This window comes from Symphodus melops (assembly GCF_947650265.1).
Source record: "Symphodus melops genome assembly, chromosome: 19".
NCBI classification, from domain to species: Eukaryota; Metazoa; Chordata; class Actinopteri; order Labriformes; family Labridae; genus Symphodus; species Symphodus melops.
Genome location: NC_136709.1, coordinates 9787226 through 9806598, shown reverse-complemented (window position 1 = coordinate 9806598; position 19373 = coordinate 9787226). Strand labels below are relative to the sequence as shown.

The 19373-nt window shown below is 40.0% G+C and overlaps 1 protein-coding gene across 1 annotated transcript; it reads right to left on the bottom strand.

Moving 5' to 3' along the window:
* Nucleotides 1-1895: 1895 nt before the first annotated feature.
* On the bottom strand, nucleotides 1896-19373 carry plcb2 (phospholipase C, beta 2; the record flags this gene model as incomplete). The annotated part of the gene is made up of 32 exons (XM_079370484.1): nucleotides 1896-2696; nucleotides 3952-4035; nucleotides 5727-5784; nucleotides 5987-6046; nucleotides 6695-6759; nucleotides 7384-7525; nucleotides 8099-8282; nucleotides 8420-8962; nucleotides 9078-9168; nucleotides 9372-9436; nucleotides 9603-9707; nucleotides 9867-9966; nucleotides 10054-10218; nucleotides 10629-10780; nucleotides 11042-11166; nucleotides 11298-11382; nucleotides 11512-11608; nucleotides 11699-11781; nucleotides 11867-12080; nucleotides 13516-13600; nucleotides 13770-13852; nucleotides 14899-15056; nucleotides 15146-15292; nucleotides 15383-15543; nucleotides 15866-15966; nucleotides 16221-16296; nucleotides 16395-16448; nucleotides 16558-16637; nucleotides 17060-17200; nucleotides 18259-18327; nucleotides 18999-19076; nucleotides 19290-19373. 32 exons carry the CDS (start codon nucleotides 19371-19373, stop codon nucleotides 2526-2528), a joined length of 3906 nt encoding a protein of 1301 aa, XP_079226610.1. The 3' UTR covers nucleotides 1896-2525.

Genomic DNA, 19373 nt, shown 5'->3' with positions numbered 1-19373 from the left:
AGCAAGAAGCTGGAAAAAAAATCAACAATCTGATGGCAGATTGTCAATCCATGTCAGTGTTGTAGTACTCAGGCTGGAGCTGAGTAGAAGGCCTTTCTTTTAGGTATTCTATCTTTGATTCACCACACATGTCATTCCTAACTTAAAGATCCTGCACAGGCATTCCCCTTCCAGCTGGCATGAGAGAAATCTGTCAGCATTCTCCTCATTTTATGTAAGATTATCAGACCGGTGATTCAAAGCTGACTGGATTCACACTCTTCAGCTCGCAGTTCATCTGTGTTGTGCATGAGGTGGCAGGACTCTCAGGCACAGGCTGTGAGATGGGGCTTGTTCCAGATCCTCAGCTTTAAATGTCATTCATGTCATTTGATCAAGAGATGGGTGAAATACAGAAAAGGGAAATGAGAAATGGGACAGATTGCACTGACAGATGAGTCAGAGAGAAGCTGTGTTCATTAATAAATGCATGCACGTGTATTTGAACTAAAGTAAACAAAGACTCTGATGAATGCGACAGATTGCCATAGTTTCTTAAACCAAAGCTATTATAATTTCAATACTTTCTAGCTTACATTCTCTTCAGTCCATGTGACGTTGTTGTGACTGTTGAGCCATCCGAGTACTTGTATTAGATAGAGAGACAAGACACTGCAATTATATTGTATTATGAATCAGTCAGCGGTCATGATGGACAGTGAAGAGGTCAGGGGCAAGCCAACAGAGAGAGAGAGAGAGAGAGAGAGAGAGAGAGAGAGAGAGAGAGAGAGAGAGAGAGAGAGAGAGAGAGAGAGAGAGAGAGAGAGAGAGAGAGAGAGAGAGAGAGAGAGAGAGAGAGTAGAGCTCCAACTTTCGAGACAAGTGTCATCTCTGTTTGTTCCACTGCACTCCACAGTCTAGTAACTGATAGCAGAGATGTCTGGACTCTGCTTTTTGCTATTCCGTTTTTTGTTGCAAATATCCTTAAAGAAAGAAGTGTACCAGCTGTATACGGCGGAGCAGCTGTGAATGTGGGAAACTGAATGAGTTTGTACAGGGCATCATTGAAAGATGAAATTACATGCATCAGTATCCAAGGTATAGTTTGTTCATGTAAATATCATTTCCTGGTTTCACACCTGAAATACTACAAGAAAATAAAAACTGTATCCAGGTTTCTTATCATTCTCTTTTCACAGGTGTCTTTACCCTGAGTAACATGGAGTGGCAGTGTGGACATGGGGCTCAATCTGCCAAGTCCCAGAGCAGACCAAATCTGAGCACTGCTAAGATGCCCTTGAGCAAGGCACGGAACTCCCCCAACACACCTGACATACCTCCATTAGAGCATGTCCATTGGATTGTGTATGTGTGTGTGTGTGTGTGTGTGTGTGTGTGTGTGTGTGTGTGTGTGTGTGTGTGTGTGTGTGTGTGTGTGTGTGTGTGTATGTGTGTGTGTGTGTGTGTGTGTGTGTGTGTGTGTGTGTGTGTTTCAGCTATGTGCATGTAGCATGTTCAACAACAGAATAGATAGATAGATAGATAGATAGATAGATAGATAGATAGATAGATAGATAGATAGATAGATAGATAGATAGATAGATAGATAGATAGATAGATAGATAGATAGATAGATAGATAGATAGATAGATAGATAGATAGATAGATAGATAGATAGATAGATAGATAGATACATGATAATGAACAACATCATTGTGTTGAAATTATATTTATGTAGGAAACAGAAGTAAAGCAAAAAGAGACATTTATAAGTCCCAAATGAACATGATATTTCTACGACTTGACTTGGCTTGACTTGGAGTGTAAATGTATAAAGTAAAACTGTATCTAAAAAAAGGAAAAAAAACACACATGCAAGAAACAGTTTATTGAGAACTTTCACACGGGACAAATCACAAAACTTCTTATTTCATCTGTGCATCCCGTCTGCATTTCCATCATCGAATCACCATAGGATATTGAAAGCACTGATTGTGGAACTTAACGTCTATTTCTTCTACTAACTAATAGACGCCTAAATCTCAGAGTGACTGTCTTGTTTTGGCTCTATGGAGTGTCACTCACACTGTACTGAATTCTGACAGATGGACTCATTTTGTGGATTCAGCCTGCAGCCTCTGATTTCTCGTTTTTGCGGCTACATTTTTCTTGCTACACTTAGTCCTCGTTTTGCACTTATTTGGAGAGCACAAAAGAGCGTACCAAGATGAAGCGGTCAGTGATGGTCGTTCATCTGGAAGATATTTGTCGCTGTACTGGGGCACTTATCAGTGGTTGAAAGGAACAGAAAGAAAGAATGAAAAGGAGAAAAACCATTTCCAAATCATCAAACTTTAGGTCTGAACGACATCTATGAAAACATTACTGTGACTTTAAATACCTAAAAAAGCTGACTGTATAGCAGCTCTAAATTAAAATTTCACACAGCGCTAACTAACCAAATCATCTTCTTCTACAATTATATTCAGACTGTATATTCAGTTAGGACAAGGTTACAGTTTTGGGTCAGGGAACAGACTCCACATCTAACCCAGAAAGACATCCCCATAGAAACCAACCCCCTCCACCTTCTTGCCTCCTGACTCATCGACCAGTTCAGGAAAGTGGGCCCCCACACAGACGTTAACAGCCTCCCTCACCTCTGCTGGAATAGACCTCATTTTCTGAGCTTGCTCCTTTAGGGCTTCCTGATTGAGCTGCAGACACAGAGGCTAAAGATTAGTTAAAGGTTACAGCTTGACATTGAAGTTTTTATAGCTTCTTCTTTTCTCAGCCAGATGCTTATCGTGATCTTTAAGGAATGGATTTTTGTCCTGGCCTCCGTACAATTAAAGATCAAATGGCTTGAACCAAGTTGCATGGATTAATTTTAAATAAGAGAATCTTTATAAGGATATTTACATGTGGAAAAATGGCTCAATCAATGATATTAAATATATAAGGCAAAGATTACCTCTTCGTGTCCTCATTTGTCCATCATTCTCTTACTACACTCACTTGAATTCCTCCCTCAATATCAGAAACAGCATTTGTAAGCTAATATTATTGATGAGACATAAAAACACAATCCATCTGGCCTTCAAACGTCAATGTCTAATCCATATAACACCTCTTTTTCTCAAGACAAGCTGCCAAGATTTCCCCAGCACAAAGCCAAGCATTGTCATAAAAGAGCTTTGACATCATTTACAGCGGTGGGAGAGTAGTCTGTAATTTCTCAGTCTGTGTGTCATTCTTCGATATTACGTACAAGCACTGATCGACAGATGGCCAATGTGGAAAATGTCTGAAAAAAGTTGGACATTTTCTTGCAATAGTTTGGATTGCAGATTTGTGAATATGCACGATCTTGAATTAATTATGTATTAATCATGTAACAGGGATACTCCATTGAGTAAGTGAGTCAGAGTGTTTTGAGATTTAAAAAAGAACAACATGCTCATCAGCACTAGGCCACATTGAAGGAGTTAGGTATTGTTAATGGTCTGGTTAAATAAGGTCAGGTGTTGAATAAAGAGGTTATGGTTAGTGTCACTCTCAAGCAGTGTTTCCCAACCTTTTCCTTCATCTTCAGATGAAGACGAAAACCCAAAATGAATGTGCAAAAGGGACAATTCTACAATTCTGATTAATTTTGCTGTTTAGACCATTATAAAACATTATTTTTACATTATTTTAGGTAGGATCAGAGGAGGAACAGCTTTAGCTGGGATAACCATATAAGTCTGTAGCATTAGCTAGTGCTACATTATTACAGAACCATCACCTATGATTGTTAATAATCATAACTGTCAGCTGTGTGTACATGGGTGAATACATGACACACAAAAGGGGTTTTGGATTGATGTTTTTTTCTCATACATTTTCATCTGTACTGTACATATAACCTATTCTATTCTCTATTTAGTTTGGTGATGATAAAAAAAGGAACCCTGGTGTCATTGAATGTACCTGATTGGTCAAGGTCTTTATCTCCTCCAGTGTAACAGCTTGTTTCTTCATTAGAGCCTCTTGCTGCGGGCTGTTATCTGAAGACTGTAACAATACGAAAAAGCACAATACATCATGTTACTGCGGAGGAACACATCATCGATCTGTTGTGGGAGTCTGTGTAAGACTGTGTGTGTGTGTGTAGTGTATACATGGTATCAAGTGAGAGATAAAGACTGCTGTCTATAAGCATGTCTATGAGCAGTTCATCTGCTCATGTTCTTCCCTCTGAGTGTGTGTGTGTGTGTGTGTGTGTGTGTGTGTGTGTGTGTGTGTGTGTGTGTGTGTAGGTGTGTGTGTGTAGGTGTGTGTGTGTAGGTGTGTGTGTGTGTGTGTGTGTGTGTGTGTGTGTGTGTGTGTTTGTGTGTATCTGGAGAGGAGAGGACCCGTGGGATGCAACCGGAGCAAGTGAATCAATACATTTGAAGCTACAACAGGTTGGGCTTGTCTAATTTGATTACACAGCCCTTATAGCACTTGGTGATTCAATACAGAGGCTGTGCTGATTAAAAAGGTGACTGTCGCATTAATAGTTTCAATAATAAATGGGAAATGTTGATTAAGGAGAGCAGAATTAGTTGCAACGCGAGCATAATGTATGGCTGGATGAGGGCAGTTTGTTGACATCTAGATGAAGTTGACGGGAGAGGAGTAGGGAATGAAATAGTCAGGTCTTTAACCCAGATACAGCAGGTCTGAATTCTGATGAGTGGAATGGGGGAAGAGCTCAGTGAGTCATCGACTGCACATGAATTAGCCTTCTCTCTGTAAACAGCTTCTGAGTAATGGACAGCCCTGGCCTATGGTCAGGGCCTGCTTCACTTTACTCACTGTCTAAGTGTGTGTGAGTCAGTTTTTGGGTTTGCACATGTGTGTTTTGACAGTGAACAGGTAAGTGTGCTCACGTGTTTGTGTGTATCTGTTATCAGCACGTGGGAGTGTGTGAACATGTGTGCAGATGTATGAAAGGAATTTTCAACATGTCTGATATTTTTTCCCTTTTTCCCTCACAAGACACCTCTTTGTAACCATAGTTACACTGCTGAATACATTGTGTGGCGAACTGACTTGGCGAAGGGTTTGTGTCTTCTGAGACATTAGTATTGATGTAGGAACATGCATGATGATGGGAAACGCAGACATTGCTCTTTCATCTAACTAAAGATTTTTGTAGGAAGTGGGGCTCTCTATATGAATTATTACAATTTTAAAGAAATGTGTGAAATCCTTAGAAGAAAGCCTAGAAATAACCCATTACCAAGGTTTAAATGAGAACACATCTGTTTGTTAAATACAAAGTGATTGACTTAGATTAGCTGCAACACTTTAGACATATTTTAGGCAAATAGACAGGATGTTTGGCATTAATTATAAGCTTAGTAGATGTTGGGAGTTTTATTTTTTCTTACATTTTTGTGACTTTCAGTTTAGTTTTCTCCACTTAATTCAGGGATTTATGTTTGGCATGATTAGCTAAGCTACCCAGCTGTAAGCGCCATGTCCATACTTCCAAAGAGATATAACAGAGGTATATACAGTGGCTTGCAAAAGTAGTCATACCCCTTGAACTTTAAAACATTTTGTAACGTGCTCTTCATCAAATCTGACTGAACTTGAACTGGTATGAAAGTTTTTGCAAGCCGCTGTATCGTATCATATCTAACAATATATGGAAATATCACATATACCCAGAAAGTCTTAATGTTTTTTCATAACAAGTTTAAAAGATTACTTACAGCAGCATCAGACTGACTTGTTTCATCCAGCAGCTCTGTGCTCATTGATTTTTTCAGCCTTAGAAAAGACAAGTATACTTTTCTATTAGAAACTGTTGTACATGATGGTAAAACATATAGCATATCTAGACATCACTAATATGCAATTTATCACTTGAATTTTCTTTTTTCCTCTTAAAACAGACAAGCTGAAACTCTGTGAGAGGAACAGCAATGAAAGGAAACACAGAAAGTAACTTAAGGTCACACTGTAAACTCACTTTGCTTTCTCTGAGGAGGAACATTTTGAGAGTGATTTCTTCTTATTTTCTTTGGATTCGCTGCAAAACAGGGCAAAGACAAGAAACTAAAGACTCCTGCTTGAGTGAAAATGCAAAAATAATCAAAAGCCACAGGGTGATGATGTGTTTCTGGTGTGACATTTATTTATAGTTTAAACTAGATGTTAGCATGTCCGTGTGGACAGGTAGGTGACCAAAGCTTCATTTGCTCCCCTACTGCTGTTCAAACACCTGTTGGATAATGACTGTCCTGAGTTAACCATCTGCCAGCTGGGGACCTGGGATAACACACCCATTGGCTACACACACACACATACACACACACACACACACACACACACACACACACACCACGCGCACACACACACACACACACACACACACACACACACACACACACACACACACACACACTCACATCTACAACACCAAAAGCCAGTCAAGGACATCAGAAGACCGGCACATTGAGGTAACTCATTCATTTATTTGAGGTATTGCCTTTCCAAAATGTCAAATGTCTCCCCTTAGATGACACACACACACACACACACACACACACACACACACACACACACACACTCAAACAGTGTTGCACCAAAATCTCAAGGCACCGGCTGCATAGAGTCAGCAAAGTCTATCTCTCAGTGTGTACAGCATGTCCCCAATGTGTTGTAAGTGTGCTCTCACCTCTCCAGGCTCTTCAGCTCAATAGTGTGTCTCTCTGTTGCCATCTCCAACAGTTTAGCCAGTCTCTGTCACAATAGAAGGAGGAAGTATCATTTTCTCTGGCAGGCTAAAGCTTGAAAACAAGACCTGAGTAGCTCTAAATAAAGTCTATTATGGGAATAATTAAAGTCTATTTTATTTAAGCATAAAAAGTTGCTACTTAGCATGAACTTTAGTATTGGCACTGGACCTCCAAGCTAGAGGTTCTCACCCCACTCCTCAGCTCTTGAACAGTAGTCTACTGGTACTTCTGACTAGTGAAGCAACCCTTGAATAATTCCCTGATTGACCCCTCCATCGAAAGCAGATTCAGAGCTTATGCTAAGAGTACCCCTGAGCCCCTGGGTCTGCTGATTAATCAATAGAGACTCTGAAACGCTGGCTGCTCGCCCGTGTCCGAAACATACAGCACAGACAGGGAAAGTCAGGTGCCAAGAGAGATGTAAATGTATCCTGGGCCATGACAGTTGATACTGTTGTTTTCAGTTAATCATTGTCACTGTTCAATTCTCAACTCACCAGCTGGTTGCATTTGTTTGTGTTTGTTTGAGTAAGGATGTTTCAGGCCACTTTTTATCATAAAGAATTGGAACGTTAGCTCTTAAATGAGCTAACCCCAAGTCTAAAATTTAAACCGGTATTTCACTAACCTCTGTAGCACACTGCTCTTTCTTCTTCTTCAGCTGGTCGCACTGCTCCGTCCACAAAGCCTGTAGCTCAACATACATTTTTTCCTTCTGCTCCTGCACCCGCTCTGTCTTCAGGCTAGAGTCAGAGGACTTTGTTTCTCCCCTGCAGAAAACATACCATAGTGCCACAGACACATGACACATACAAGGGAAATTGAGTTTAGCAAGTTAAATAGACACTTTCTCTTTAAGATTTCACTGAACAGCCCTGTGGGTATTAGAAAGGCTTTGTAGATTTTTTCTTTTGTCATTGAATGACATGTTTTTTCCTGAAGGCTCTGTGTGGTGGATTTTGTTAAAAAGAAAAAAAAAGACTGCAGCATGTATTCATTTAGCTGTTTCCTTCATCCTCTCTTATTCTGCGTCAGGGATAAAAACACATTAATCACAGAGTATTTTCCATGCTTATGAATTAAATATTTATAATACTGGCCAAAACAACAACACTTTCATCAGTAGGTCAGTATTAATATTCTGTAGAATTCACAGGCATTGTTTTTGGTGAATGAATGAACAGAAACTATAGGACAGATGGAGACTACTACTCTGAATTTATTACATGACGCCCCTGCTCCGCCAACACAATCTGACAGTCTTTTGTCAATTATTCATTTCTCCTAAAATATAATACACAAATTAAATCTTGAAAATGACAATAAGAAAAAAATTCCCTTACTCCTTTTTCTTCACTGAAGCCTTCTTCTTCATGGCCTTGAAGGAGTCAGAATATTTCTGAATCAGGTCCTCTCCTTTTTTTTGATACTTCTTTTCTGCTTCCTTCATCTCTTTCTCCTGACGCTTGACGACCTTTAGGTAGTTCTTGTGCTGTGTCAGTTCTTCCATGGGAACAGTCGAAGGCTCTGCAGCAAAAACACAAACTTGTACTATTGGAGTGGATATACATTTATAACCCAACTATACAACTAAAAGAAAGCCTTAAACTGATCTGCATGTTTTTCCATTTGAATCCTTCTCTACAATGTCTCTTCAAAGTTACCTTCGCCAGACACGGGCGGCTGAGATGATTCATTTGATACTAAGGATTCAGATGATGCTCCTGCTGGAACAGGCAGGACCACAGCGGCAGGTTCTTCAGCAGCTTCTGTGTCTTGTTTATCTCCTGGAGGAGGATCTGGCTTTGTAGTAGAGTCATTCGCAGGATCCTCCTTAGTTTCAGGAGCTTCTTCTGGCTCTGGAGCGGGTTCCTGCTCAGGGGCTGCCTCCTCAGGTGCCGGCTCTTCAGGGGCTTTATCCTCAGGGGTTGGTTCTACAGTATCTGGCTCTTCAGGGGCTTTATCCTCAGGGGTTGGTTCTACAGTATCTGGCTCTTCAGGGGCTTTATCCTCAGGGGTTGGTTCTACAGTAACTGGCTCTTCAGGGGATGGAACAGCTTCAGGAAGAGTTTCAGATGGGACATTTTCTGCGTCCCGGGCTGGATCCTCAACAGGGGCCTCCCCGTGAGTTTGAGCAGGTTCCGGTGGAGACTTTGGTGATTGTTCATTGGGATCAACCTGTAGTGTAGGTTCACATTCTACTTTTTCTGGGGAGAGAGGTGAAGTTTGACCTCTTAAATCAGCAACAAAAGAGCACACACTTAAAACACTGCATTCAACAAAATAAACTCTGAACTGTATCCCATTAAAGAGCTTCATTACCTGCAACTGGGGTTTCACTTTCCTGAGCCTTGACTGCAGTGGTTTGGGCCACAAGGGGCAACTCATATGGAGAAATGTAGTCCGAGGATGACTGTGTGAGCACAGAAAGAACAGGAACACAGAAAGAACAGGAACATCACACAACATCAGGGATTTATCAGGAAGTTAATTAGTATTTTAAGGATTAAAGAAAACACCGATATATGTACCGTATATATATATATATTATATATATTATATATATATTATATATATATAAAGGCAGTTTTAGTATCAGTAGCTGCTTTCTTTTACCTCCTTTGGGGTCTTTGTGGTCTTTTCTGTGCCTTTCGTTGGGTTGAATAAAGCATCTGTGAAATCTGGGATAACATAAAAAAGCAAATAACTCTTACAAGTAGAAAATCAAATGTTACTGAACAACAAAGATTCAAGCTGAATCCACCTTGTCCACTCAAACAGCATGCATTGAAGTGCAACAGAAGATTTTTGTTTTCCAAAATCAGAAAGTGAAAAAAAGCCAAGCACCTGCAAAGGCAGCAGGGATATAGTCCTTGACCTCAATGTAGACAAAGAGAGCAGGCAGAGTGAGCGGCATGTTGCTCTCACTGCGCAGGCAGATGTGATGGAAACCTGCAGGGTAGAAAACAAACCCCAGTGAAAGTGGCACAAACAAGATTGCAAACATTCATAGGCCTTGGATGACTTCGGAGGCGTTTGAATTATGTAGATTAAATGAAGCATGTTTTTTTCATTTTTTCTTTTTTTTTTTTACCCCTGAGCTTCACTGACCTGATTGGATGGCATCAAGTGGGATGATCCTGTGTCCCAAGAATTTACCATTTTCTTCGTGAACAACCATTCGTAGAGAGGCCATTTCTGGGAGCAGAATCTATTCGTCATAACAAAATATATTATATAGAATAGTAACAACAGACTGACCTAAACACATTATTTGGGCATATTTTGTTTATCACACCTTCTCAAAAACAAAAGGCTCTTCATTCCACACAGGGTTAATGGCGTTGGGTGTGGTCGACCACTTGGTGCGATATTTCTTCTTGGGGTCTCCTGGCAGTCCAATCACCTCTACCTCCACTCCAGTTTTTACATTCTTGTCAGACAAAAACTGACCTGAATAGATCTATGTAGACCAGTGAATAGGATTTTATGACACATTATGTATGACGTGCTAATCAAAATGGATGTGGATGAGTCCTGTTGTGCATGGATGCATGTTCAGGACAAAAAGAATATAAATAGAAGTGAGATTTTCACCCATGCAGAGTCAGATGAATACCAGAAACTATGTATCAGTCTCAGCTGTAAGCCTAAGTTATTAAAGACTCAAGGCGACGTGTACACAAGCCCCTAAATGATACTGAGGCTTCTTTAGGGTTTCATTTTATTGCAAAATCAGCTTTGATTCAATTTTGTTCAACAATTTCCCTACAATGCAATATCATTGATGATGCAACTTAATTTTTTTAAAAGACCATAAAACTGTTCTGTATTTAGTCTGCAGGTGGATTAAGTGAGAAAAACAGAACCTGCCTTTATTGTCAGTGTGCTCGCCACCACAGTGTCGATCCTGTCACAAAAAGGATCAAACTTTTTGTCACTGCGCCGTAGCACATCATGCTTGAGGAGGTATCCTGTTCTGCCATTGAACTCAAACAGAGCCATGTTCAGCTGCATGGGGAAATCTAAAAAAAAAAAAAAAATAGACACAATCAATAGTCATTCATGCCCCCTCTCTTCAGCACATGGTCGTGCAAAAGCCTGTGCAGCACAAAGAGGTGCAACACTGACCTGCAGTGGTGTAAAACAGAAGCTCAGGTGTGGAAAAAAAAACAACACATCAAACTGAAGAGGTGAATAGAAAGAAAAAGGTAGGACTGTAATTCTCTTGAGAGCTGCTACATGTATTTGAAAGAGGTTTTAGTGCTTTGAGTTTGCATTTCTACCCATTGTCTGGTAGTTTAGCGCCACCATCTGGGAGCCTACATTCCAAAAAGGCTGAGGGCTGTAGTTGGATGAGTCCATTCTTGTTCCTTTGGGGTAAATCCTGCTCATTTGCCTTTTATTGTATCTGAGAAAGATAGTTCAGGAAGCTAAATTTTGCATTTGATCTCGAATACCTTCATCATAGTGTTAAAAAAATAAGCAGATTTAAGACATCATCTGGAGCTTGACTCCCTCTGCAGCATTCTTAAAGGATACTCGACAAATTCAACAGCATTCTTGGCAATCATTGTCTCCCCTTTGGTCTCCACAAAAGATGAGATGACGTAACTCTTGTTTTTCTCTGTGAAGGAGGAATAAAGTAGGAGGAAGAATTGCACAACTCACACTGACTTTGATTTGTTTACCTGTGATTTTTCTAAAGGTGCATATTGGTAAAAATCTCTTTTCAGTTAAATTCGTGGACACATACTTCTGGCATTGTCAAAAGAGATGAATTTGTTTGGCTGGATGTAGTTTACAATAGATGACATGGCCTCATATGCTGTGACTTCTTGTCCAGCTGTGCCCTGTGGGGGATTGACAGGATGTTGACTGATGTTTGAATGGCTTTAGACAGACACGGATGATGTACAGCAATAAAACTGTCATCACTCTACCTCGTCCGATGTCTTCATCTTTTCCTCATCCTGCTCGTCCGTCTCCTCCGTCTCCTCGTTGTCCTCCACAGCTGCGTCCCCCTCTGGTGAGGCATGTAAACATAATGTCAGTGACAGCTAAGTATAACTGCTGTTAATCTCATTTGGCTTGTAGTTTATCTAATCTACCTTGGTTCTCTTGGGTGCTGGGTGCTGGGTTGGCAGGATCGGTGGAGGAGATGTTTGGGTCCTGAGTGGGTGCAGCTGTGGCTGTGGTCTGGTCGGTTGCTGCCGTGCTGGTTTTCTTATTCTGGGCTGGCTTTGCCGTGTTACCTTTCTTGTTTTTGATTAGGATCTTGCCCATGAGCTCAGATGGGCTGGGTATCTGTTGGCCTGGCTTTAGCTGAATTTAAAACATAAAAAAAGAATTAATCAGGGAAGAAAGATCAAGCTTTAGTTTTGTCTTTGGAGAAAATCTGGATTAATTTTCATTCTGGCATTGTCTAAAGAGTCCATAGAATGACTTTTTGGAGATATATACGTAGCCACAGACCACAGGAGGCAAGCTTAGTACATTGACTGTAAACAGAGATAGAGCAAGCTGACTAAATTCTCTGCTGCATGAAAACAGTTTTCCAAGGAAACAATGTCGCGAGAAATGGTCAGACACAAACAAAAATACAATATAAAATACAGTTTTATATTATTATTATTATTACAATTATTATTATTGTTATTGTTGTTGTTGTTGTTGTTGTTATTATTGTTATTATTATTAATGCATGTCCACAGGTCTTGTTTGTGCATGTGTGTAATTCAGGCTTGTAATAAGCATGCCTCACAAAAACAAGTGTAAAACCAGAATTTCCCCTCAGGGGTTAATATAATATGAAAATAAAATAAACAAATAAATAACAGCTGAAAGCTAGCAGCTACCATGTGTTTTCTGTCTTCAAATTAAAGCTTGAGTTAGCTAGTTGTATCACTCTCCTCATACTCACAGGATATAAAAGTCCAACTAGCTGGTTATGTTAAGAAAGGTAATAACATTATAGGCTACTGTATGATCACATTCATGGGAGCTTTTCAGAGAGTCAATGACAGTTTATGCATTAATAATGGACTTATGTGGAAACTTAAGGTAAAGCAGAGAGATCCAAAAACTCAAGCATATCATTTGAGACTGCATGTTTCAATCAGTCTATCAATAAAATGTTAAAAAGACACTTGATGTTTCTTTTGTTATGAAATGGTATTAGTATTTGTGTGGAGTCGACTTTGTCTGCCCAGTTAAGATTTACAACAAAACAAAACAAAACTTTTCTTTCTTTCAAATTGGAGTGGATTAGGTTTTCTGATTTAAGTTGAGATAGTTAAACACGTCCTCTCTTTGCCTCTGAAGGACAAACACACGTGTGCACGCCACACAGAACAAAGCTTAGGGGGGTAAACAGACAGTCACTGCTGATATAAACCAGTTACGCAAGTACAGGAGCCTATGAGGGTCATGTCCAACAGAGATAAAAGAAAAAAAAAAGAGAGACAAATATTAAACTATCTATCTATCTATCTATCTATCTATCTATCTATCTATCTATCTATCTATCTATCTATCTATCTATCTATCTATCTATCTATCTATCTATCTATCTATCTATCTATCTATCTATTTATTTTTTTTTACTGATTTCCTGCATAGGGATACAGTCAGACAGCAGAATAGAGTCTCACAGTTGAACATTTCATTCATTAGTATTCTGTTGAACAATTTCTCAATTAATAATCTGTATCTAACTCCATTATTGTTTCAGTGAGCTTTGCTGCAGCAGTGTACTCACAGGGTATTTGTCCAGCGGCTCTGTTAGCAGGGCATCACCAAATATGGTTTTGCAGTAGTTTGCCATCTTCTCCTGTTGTTTCACCCTTTGACAGAGCAGAACTGTTACTGTGTGCTGTACTGACAGGAACACAAATTCAATTACATTCTCTATATGTTCCATCCATATTTCATTTGGGATAATAGCATTGGAACATTATTACAGTGTGCTTATAATATAACTCGACATGAGGTGACGGAAAAGCCGCGTCTTACGAGTCAACGTGGTTCTCGAATGAGAGGATAACCGGGTACTGTGAGGTCTTGAAGGCGCTCTCAGCTATGGCCTCGATTACATCCTGTCACACAACAAAAAGAGAAGTGCATTTTTGTTTTTTATGCATTTAATAGACTTTTATTTGGTTAGGGTTGCTGCAGCTGACAAAAGAGCAGTAGACACATAAAATAAAGGGCAGAATAAAGTAGAAAACTGTTAAAAAATGGTTACAAATCATGAATTTGTGATAATCACACCAAAGCTTTAGGTCATCTCTGAAGCTCTCACAAAGTGAAATGAGGTGATGTGTGTTGGCCCCAGTGAATGCAGAGCTAAAGCTGCCCTTAAATGGAAGTGTTGAGTGCATGTGTGTGTGTGTGTGTGTGTGTGTGCGTGTGTGTGTGTGTGTGTGTGTGTGTGTGTGTGTGTGTGTGTGTGTGTGTGTGTGTGTGTCTGTGTGGGTGTGTGTGTTTGTGCGGGTGTGTGTATATTTAATGTGTGCATGGACATAAAAACAAGGTTATGAATAATTTTCTTGGCTTTTCATATCACATCTCATCAAACATCTGTGCTGTTTGGTCAGTATGAATCACCTCTGATGAATGTAAACACTGAAAGGTTTATTGGAACAATGCTAACTATGTTCTCAGGAAACAGGGGGTTGGTCTTAACTAGAACAAGGCCAAAGACTACTGTAGGGAAATACTCCTCAGAGGGGGTTGAGCTCACACCAAAGGTTCTGCCAACTGTCCTAACTTCTTCCCATTCTGGGAGAGGTTTGTTGCCTTTTATAATTCTCAAAGCTGCATTATTTGCAATAGTTGGATTGTTAACCTGTTAGTGTCAGAATGGGAATTTTGCATGATTGATCCTTGGAAAAAAGGATTGATAACATATCAAACAGGGCAATAATGCATAATGCATGTTGTTAAATGGAGTAAGCAACAAGAGTCAGTCACAATAAAAATGAGGTTATTAGAGTACCAATGAATAAAAAGATCATGCTATTTGTTACAATTTGAAAAAAAAAACCATGTTAGACAAAAAAGCTAATGTTAGACAAATAAAGCGAGTAAAAGGAAACCAAAGAACCCCAATGTAAAATGTTTAAATGTTTCTGTGTACCACCTTGAAGAGGATCTCGGTTGTCATGGTGAAACCATGGGTAATGATTGGCTCTTCATCTGGAGGTTTGCCCTTCCAGCAGTCCAGCTCCAGACAGCGACAGCCGGACAGCAGACACTGACGGTACATCTCCGGGGAGGACACGCCCGAGAACTGGCCAGCTGCAGAGTAACACGTACAAAGAACAGAATGAAATGACCCATAAACGATCCTAAGATGTTTAAAGTATCAGAATTCATGGCGTGGTGACCTGTCAGGTATGTGTTATGGGAGGACTTGATGAAGTAGTGGGGAATGGGTTGGGTCATCTCCTGACACTTAGCAAGCCTGTCCTGAATGACCACTGACGTCTCTGGCCCCATCAGAAAGAACAACAGACCCTCTGGAGAGATCAGATCTGAAGATGCACAAGAAGAGGTAAAGCATTATCCACCTTTTAAAACCTATACATACTACAGTATTTCAAAATAATGTCAATGAATCTCACTTCTGTTTGAGTTGGTAGAGACGGGTTCATATTTGTCAATCAAAGCCTTTATCTGGTCCTGCCGCAGACGTGGAAACAGCTCCTCGTTGAGACGAGAGTCCCTCTGCTTCTCGTTGAGGAACTTGGTGAAGTTTTCCTTCGACATGATGGGTTTGTTGGAGCTACGGGACGAAGAGATGCATGACAATCACATCAGATCTGCACGTCATCTTGCTTCTGCCTCCCGGGGCCTGATACAGCCCACCTGAGCCCCGGCCACGTGGCAAATGCATCTTTCTGGTTACATAACGACAGTACAACATTCACCTAGCCTTTTACAATAACTTGAAATATATAGATGTCTTTTTTTGGCAAAAATCTTTAAAGGGTTCATAACAGATATAGTTTAAGATGAATATGTGTTAGTAAATTGGATCAGGTGTATATAATAATCCCTATATATAATGAAAAGAGGTCAGAGGTCAATTGGCAAAGCAGACTCACTAAGAAGTGAAGATCTCATAGATCTCAGGCCGAGGGCAGAGATTTGTCAGGAAGGTCTTAAAGGCTGCCTCAGTGAAGACATCCGGCTTCATGGAGTCGAACTGAAATGTTAAAGCATATAAATATGTCATAATAATAAAAGATATTAACTTACTCACCACAGCAAAAAATGTTTGACCTAATCTTGTAGTAACTCAGCAGGTGTCGGAGTACCTTAATTTTAGCTGAAATACTGAAGACTAGCAACAATCACTACAGTGAAGAGAGAAAATATCAATATTTCTGTAAGATATCTTCAAAGAAAGATGGACTTGGAGTAGACAAGCAGCCCACAAAAAGGTTGTTATTTTCTGACCTTTCCTTTAGGGAGGTGTGCTGATGCTAAGGCACTTTCCACCCTCTTCTTATCCGCAGGGAACATCTTGTAAATACTGACAAAAATAACGATGAAACATTGAATAGCAAATGTGAAAAAATCTGATGCAAAAACTAACCATCCTACACCTTTACATGGATTACTGTAACCTACTATTTCACTGGGATCTTGCCGTCCTTGTTGGTGTGAAGAGTAATACGCACGTATCTATAATCAAACAAAAAGGCCCAATTACACATTGATAGTCCACATTGTATTATATGTGTAATGTTTTCATTCAGAAACAATACAGGTCGAACTAATCAGGCTCACTTACATTTTGTCCAGGAAGATTTGTCTGCATGCATTGTTCCTGGCAGCATTGTATGCAATTGCAAAAATGTCATTTGCCCAATTCTGAAAAAAGTCAATTATTTCATTTCATTTATTTCAACACATGTACTTGAAATGTCATTAAAAGAGGTTTTAAATAGGATTAATCAAGTTTTTCTGATTCTGAAATGGACACAAACTCACCACTAGAGGGCGTTATATATAAAAGCGCCTCAGGAAATGAGAGTAGTGCATGTTGAATTTGAACAAAGCTCCGTTGTGATTTCATTACAACTGATTAAACCCGGATATTGGAGTCATGAAGTCTAATAAGGACTAAAAGAGAGTAAGAGGGCGCCTTATTGGAGGATGGCTCTCTGTGTAATGGCTATAATGGCCCATGGCTGTGTTTGAACCTCACAGGGGATCAATGGCAGAGAAGAAAGGGCTGTAAACAGCTAAGTATTAGACAGAGACAATACCAAGTGCCTGTGCTGCTTTATTACCTGTGTCACTTTCTCTTTGGAGGCAAAGAAGTTGTGATAGGTCAGATTCACAGTGTCTGGACCTGAGACGATGGTCAGAGTTTTGGCAAGATGATTGCTGTCTGGAAAGTCGAGGTTGAACACATTGCGAACCTTAGGGTGCTGCAAAAGGGAGATAATGGATTTAATAGACTGCCATTTTTAGAAAACAAATTAAATGAAATTTGCTTTTGTCAAAGATTTATGCTTACAAATATTGCATTACTTGGATGCTTTTTATGAATGTATTACCCATAGAAGCTCAATCCTGTATACCACTGTAGTTCACACAGTATTACTTGCTGTAGCAATATTATTATTATATATATTAATATTTTATTCTTTAGTTGCAAGCTCTGTGCATACAGAATATTTAGTCTTTCGTATTAGCTTGAGCAAGTCAAGTCAAAGCTGCCTTTTGTACACATGTACTCTGTGAGCTTAATGGACATAGGCAAATCTACCAACCAAAACATGCAAATACAGTACATGCATACAAACACACACACACACACACACACACTCACTCACACACACACACACACACACACACACACACTCACACACACACACACACACACGCACACACATAAATGACACTGCAGCTTTAGGTACCCATGTCCTGCATCTGCTACACTTCAATCGCTCACTTCAGTGCTACTTTTAAAGGTGCAGACATAATGCCAGCATTAGAGCGGTTTTCCAAATACTTCTCAGAGGCCCTGAAAGGAAGATGTGCCTCCATCAGCACCCCAGCTGGGATGATGCAAATCTTAGTGCTGTCCCTGAGGGGAGCAGATTTCTGAATCGACTTTTGAACCCTCTGCGACGGATGACGAAGGCTGCATAGTGCAACTCTCTGTGGATGCCGGAAAGGAAGTGAATGGGAGCTGCAGCAGTCATACACAAACTAAAGAAAACAAGCTTCTCACACAAATCTGAGATCATAACTTAATGTGGGCTACTTGGTTTGTGTGCGTCTTTGTTTGTGTGTTTCTATAGTAGAGCAGCAGCTTGGATGCATGTGTCCATTGCGTTTTTTGCAATGCAAATCTGCCTGTCATAATGATGTGCAAACTAAGGGCTTGAACGCAGATTTGCATGCTGAGATTCATGGAAAAACAAACCAGTTTAACTTAGTTTAACCTACAAGACAGTGCTTATATAAATTATTTACTCACTTTTGGAAGTTTGGCATATTTTCCTATTCTGGTGTCTCTGATGGTAGCAACATCCAGGAACGTTGTCTCCTAGAAACAAGAAGCAGAGATACATCTTAACTCTGATTTCCACATGTAGTGGCTAGTCCAAATATGGATTCAGATACAAGTCATCCTTTGGCAAAGTGCAAAAACTACACGATTTACTCGGTTTGTGTGAGGAATCTTAGGATGCAATGTCTCTGAACATTCATGTTGGAAACTTCTTCGATTCATTTTCATCTAAACTTCACACAAAAACTTTAATGTTACAACGATTGAGCCCAGACACATGAGAAACACATTTGGTGTACTGGTTTTGTGATGTTGTGGAAACCTGAAGGTGCTTCATTGAGCGAGATGGAAAGAGATGAAGCATGAGAATGATAGTCTTCTCCATTGAGTTCATCACAGTTCAGCTGCACGCTGCTGCAGGATGGTGAACCCACATCAGAACCAATCGATAATCTCCACAAGCTGCTGGGACCGGAAGGTGCCATGCAGCTCTGAGCTTACCCACAAGCTTTGGCAGAGCCTCAGCTTCTGCACTCTACACACACTCTGGATGTGAGTCACTGAAACACAACTACCTCTGTTTGATATGCTGTCAGGTTGTGTTTGTCTGATGCTCAGAAAAAGGCTGTTTCACTTCTGTGAGCCTCTGAACACGAGTCAACACCTCTCTACATCTATGACATATTGACACTCTGGATATTGATTACCTTGCTTTGGTTTATCCAGTAGACGTAAAAACCTTTGGGATCCATCTTCATGGTGACAGGATGAGTCTTTGTGGAGTCCTTAACAAAGAGAAGGAAACATCTATTGATTTAAAACATCTGAAAAAACAAAGCTGCCTGACACCAGCGTCAATAAAAATCAAAAGAAACATTCACACTGCTCAACAAACAATCAGAACAAAGACTGACTGATAGAGCCTCACAGATTTGATCTGTGTATGTTCCAATATTTCCTTTTTAGCTGGTTTTACATTCTCCTACACATTTACTTACCTCTGACCACTTGGTAAATCTTTCTCCTTTGATCAGGTAGTCTTTGACTTCTGGATGCTCCAGAAAATGTCTTTTCTTATTCAT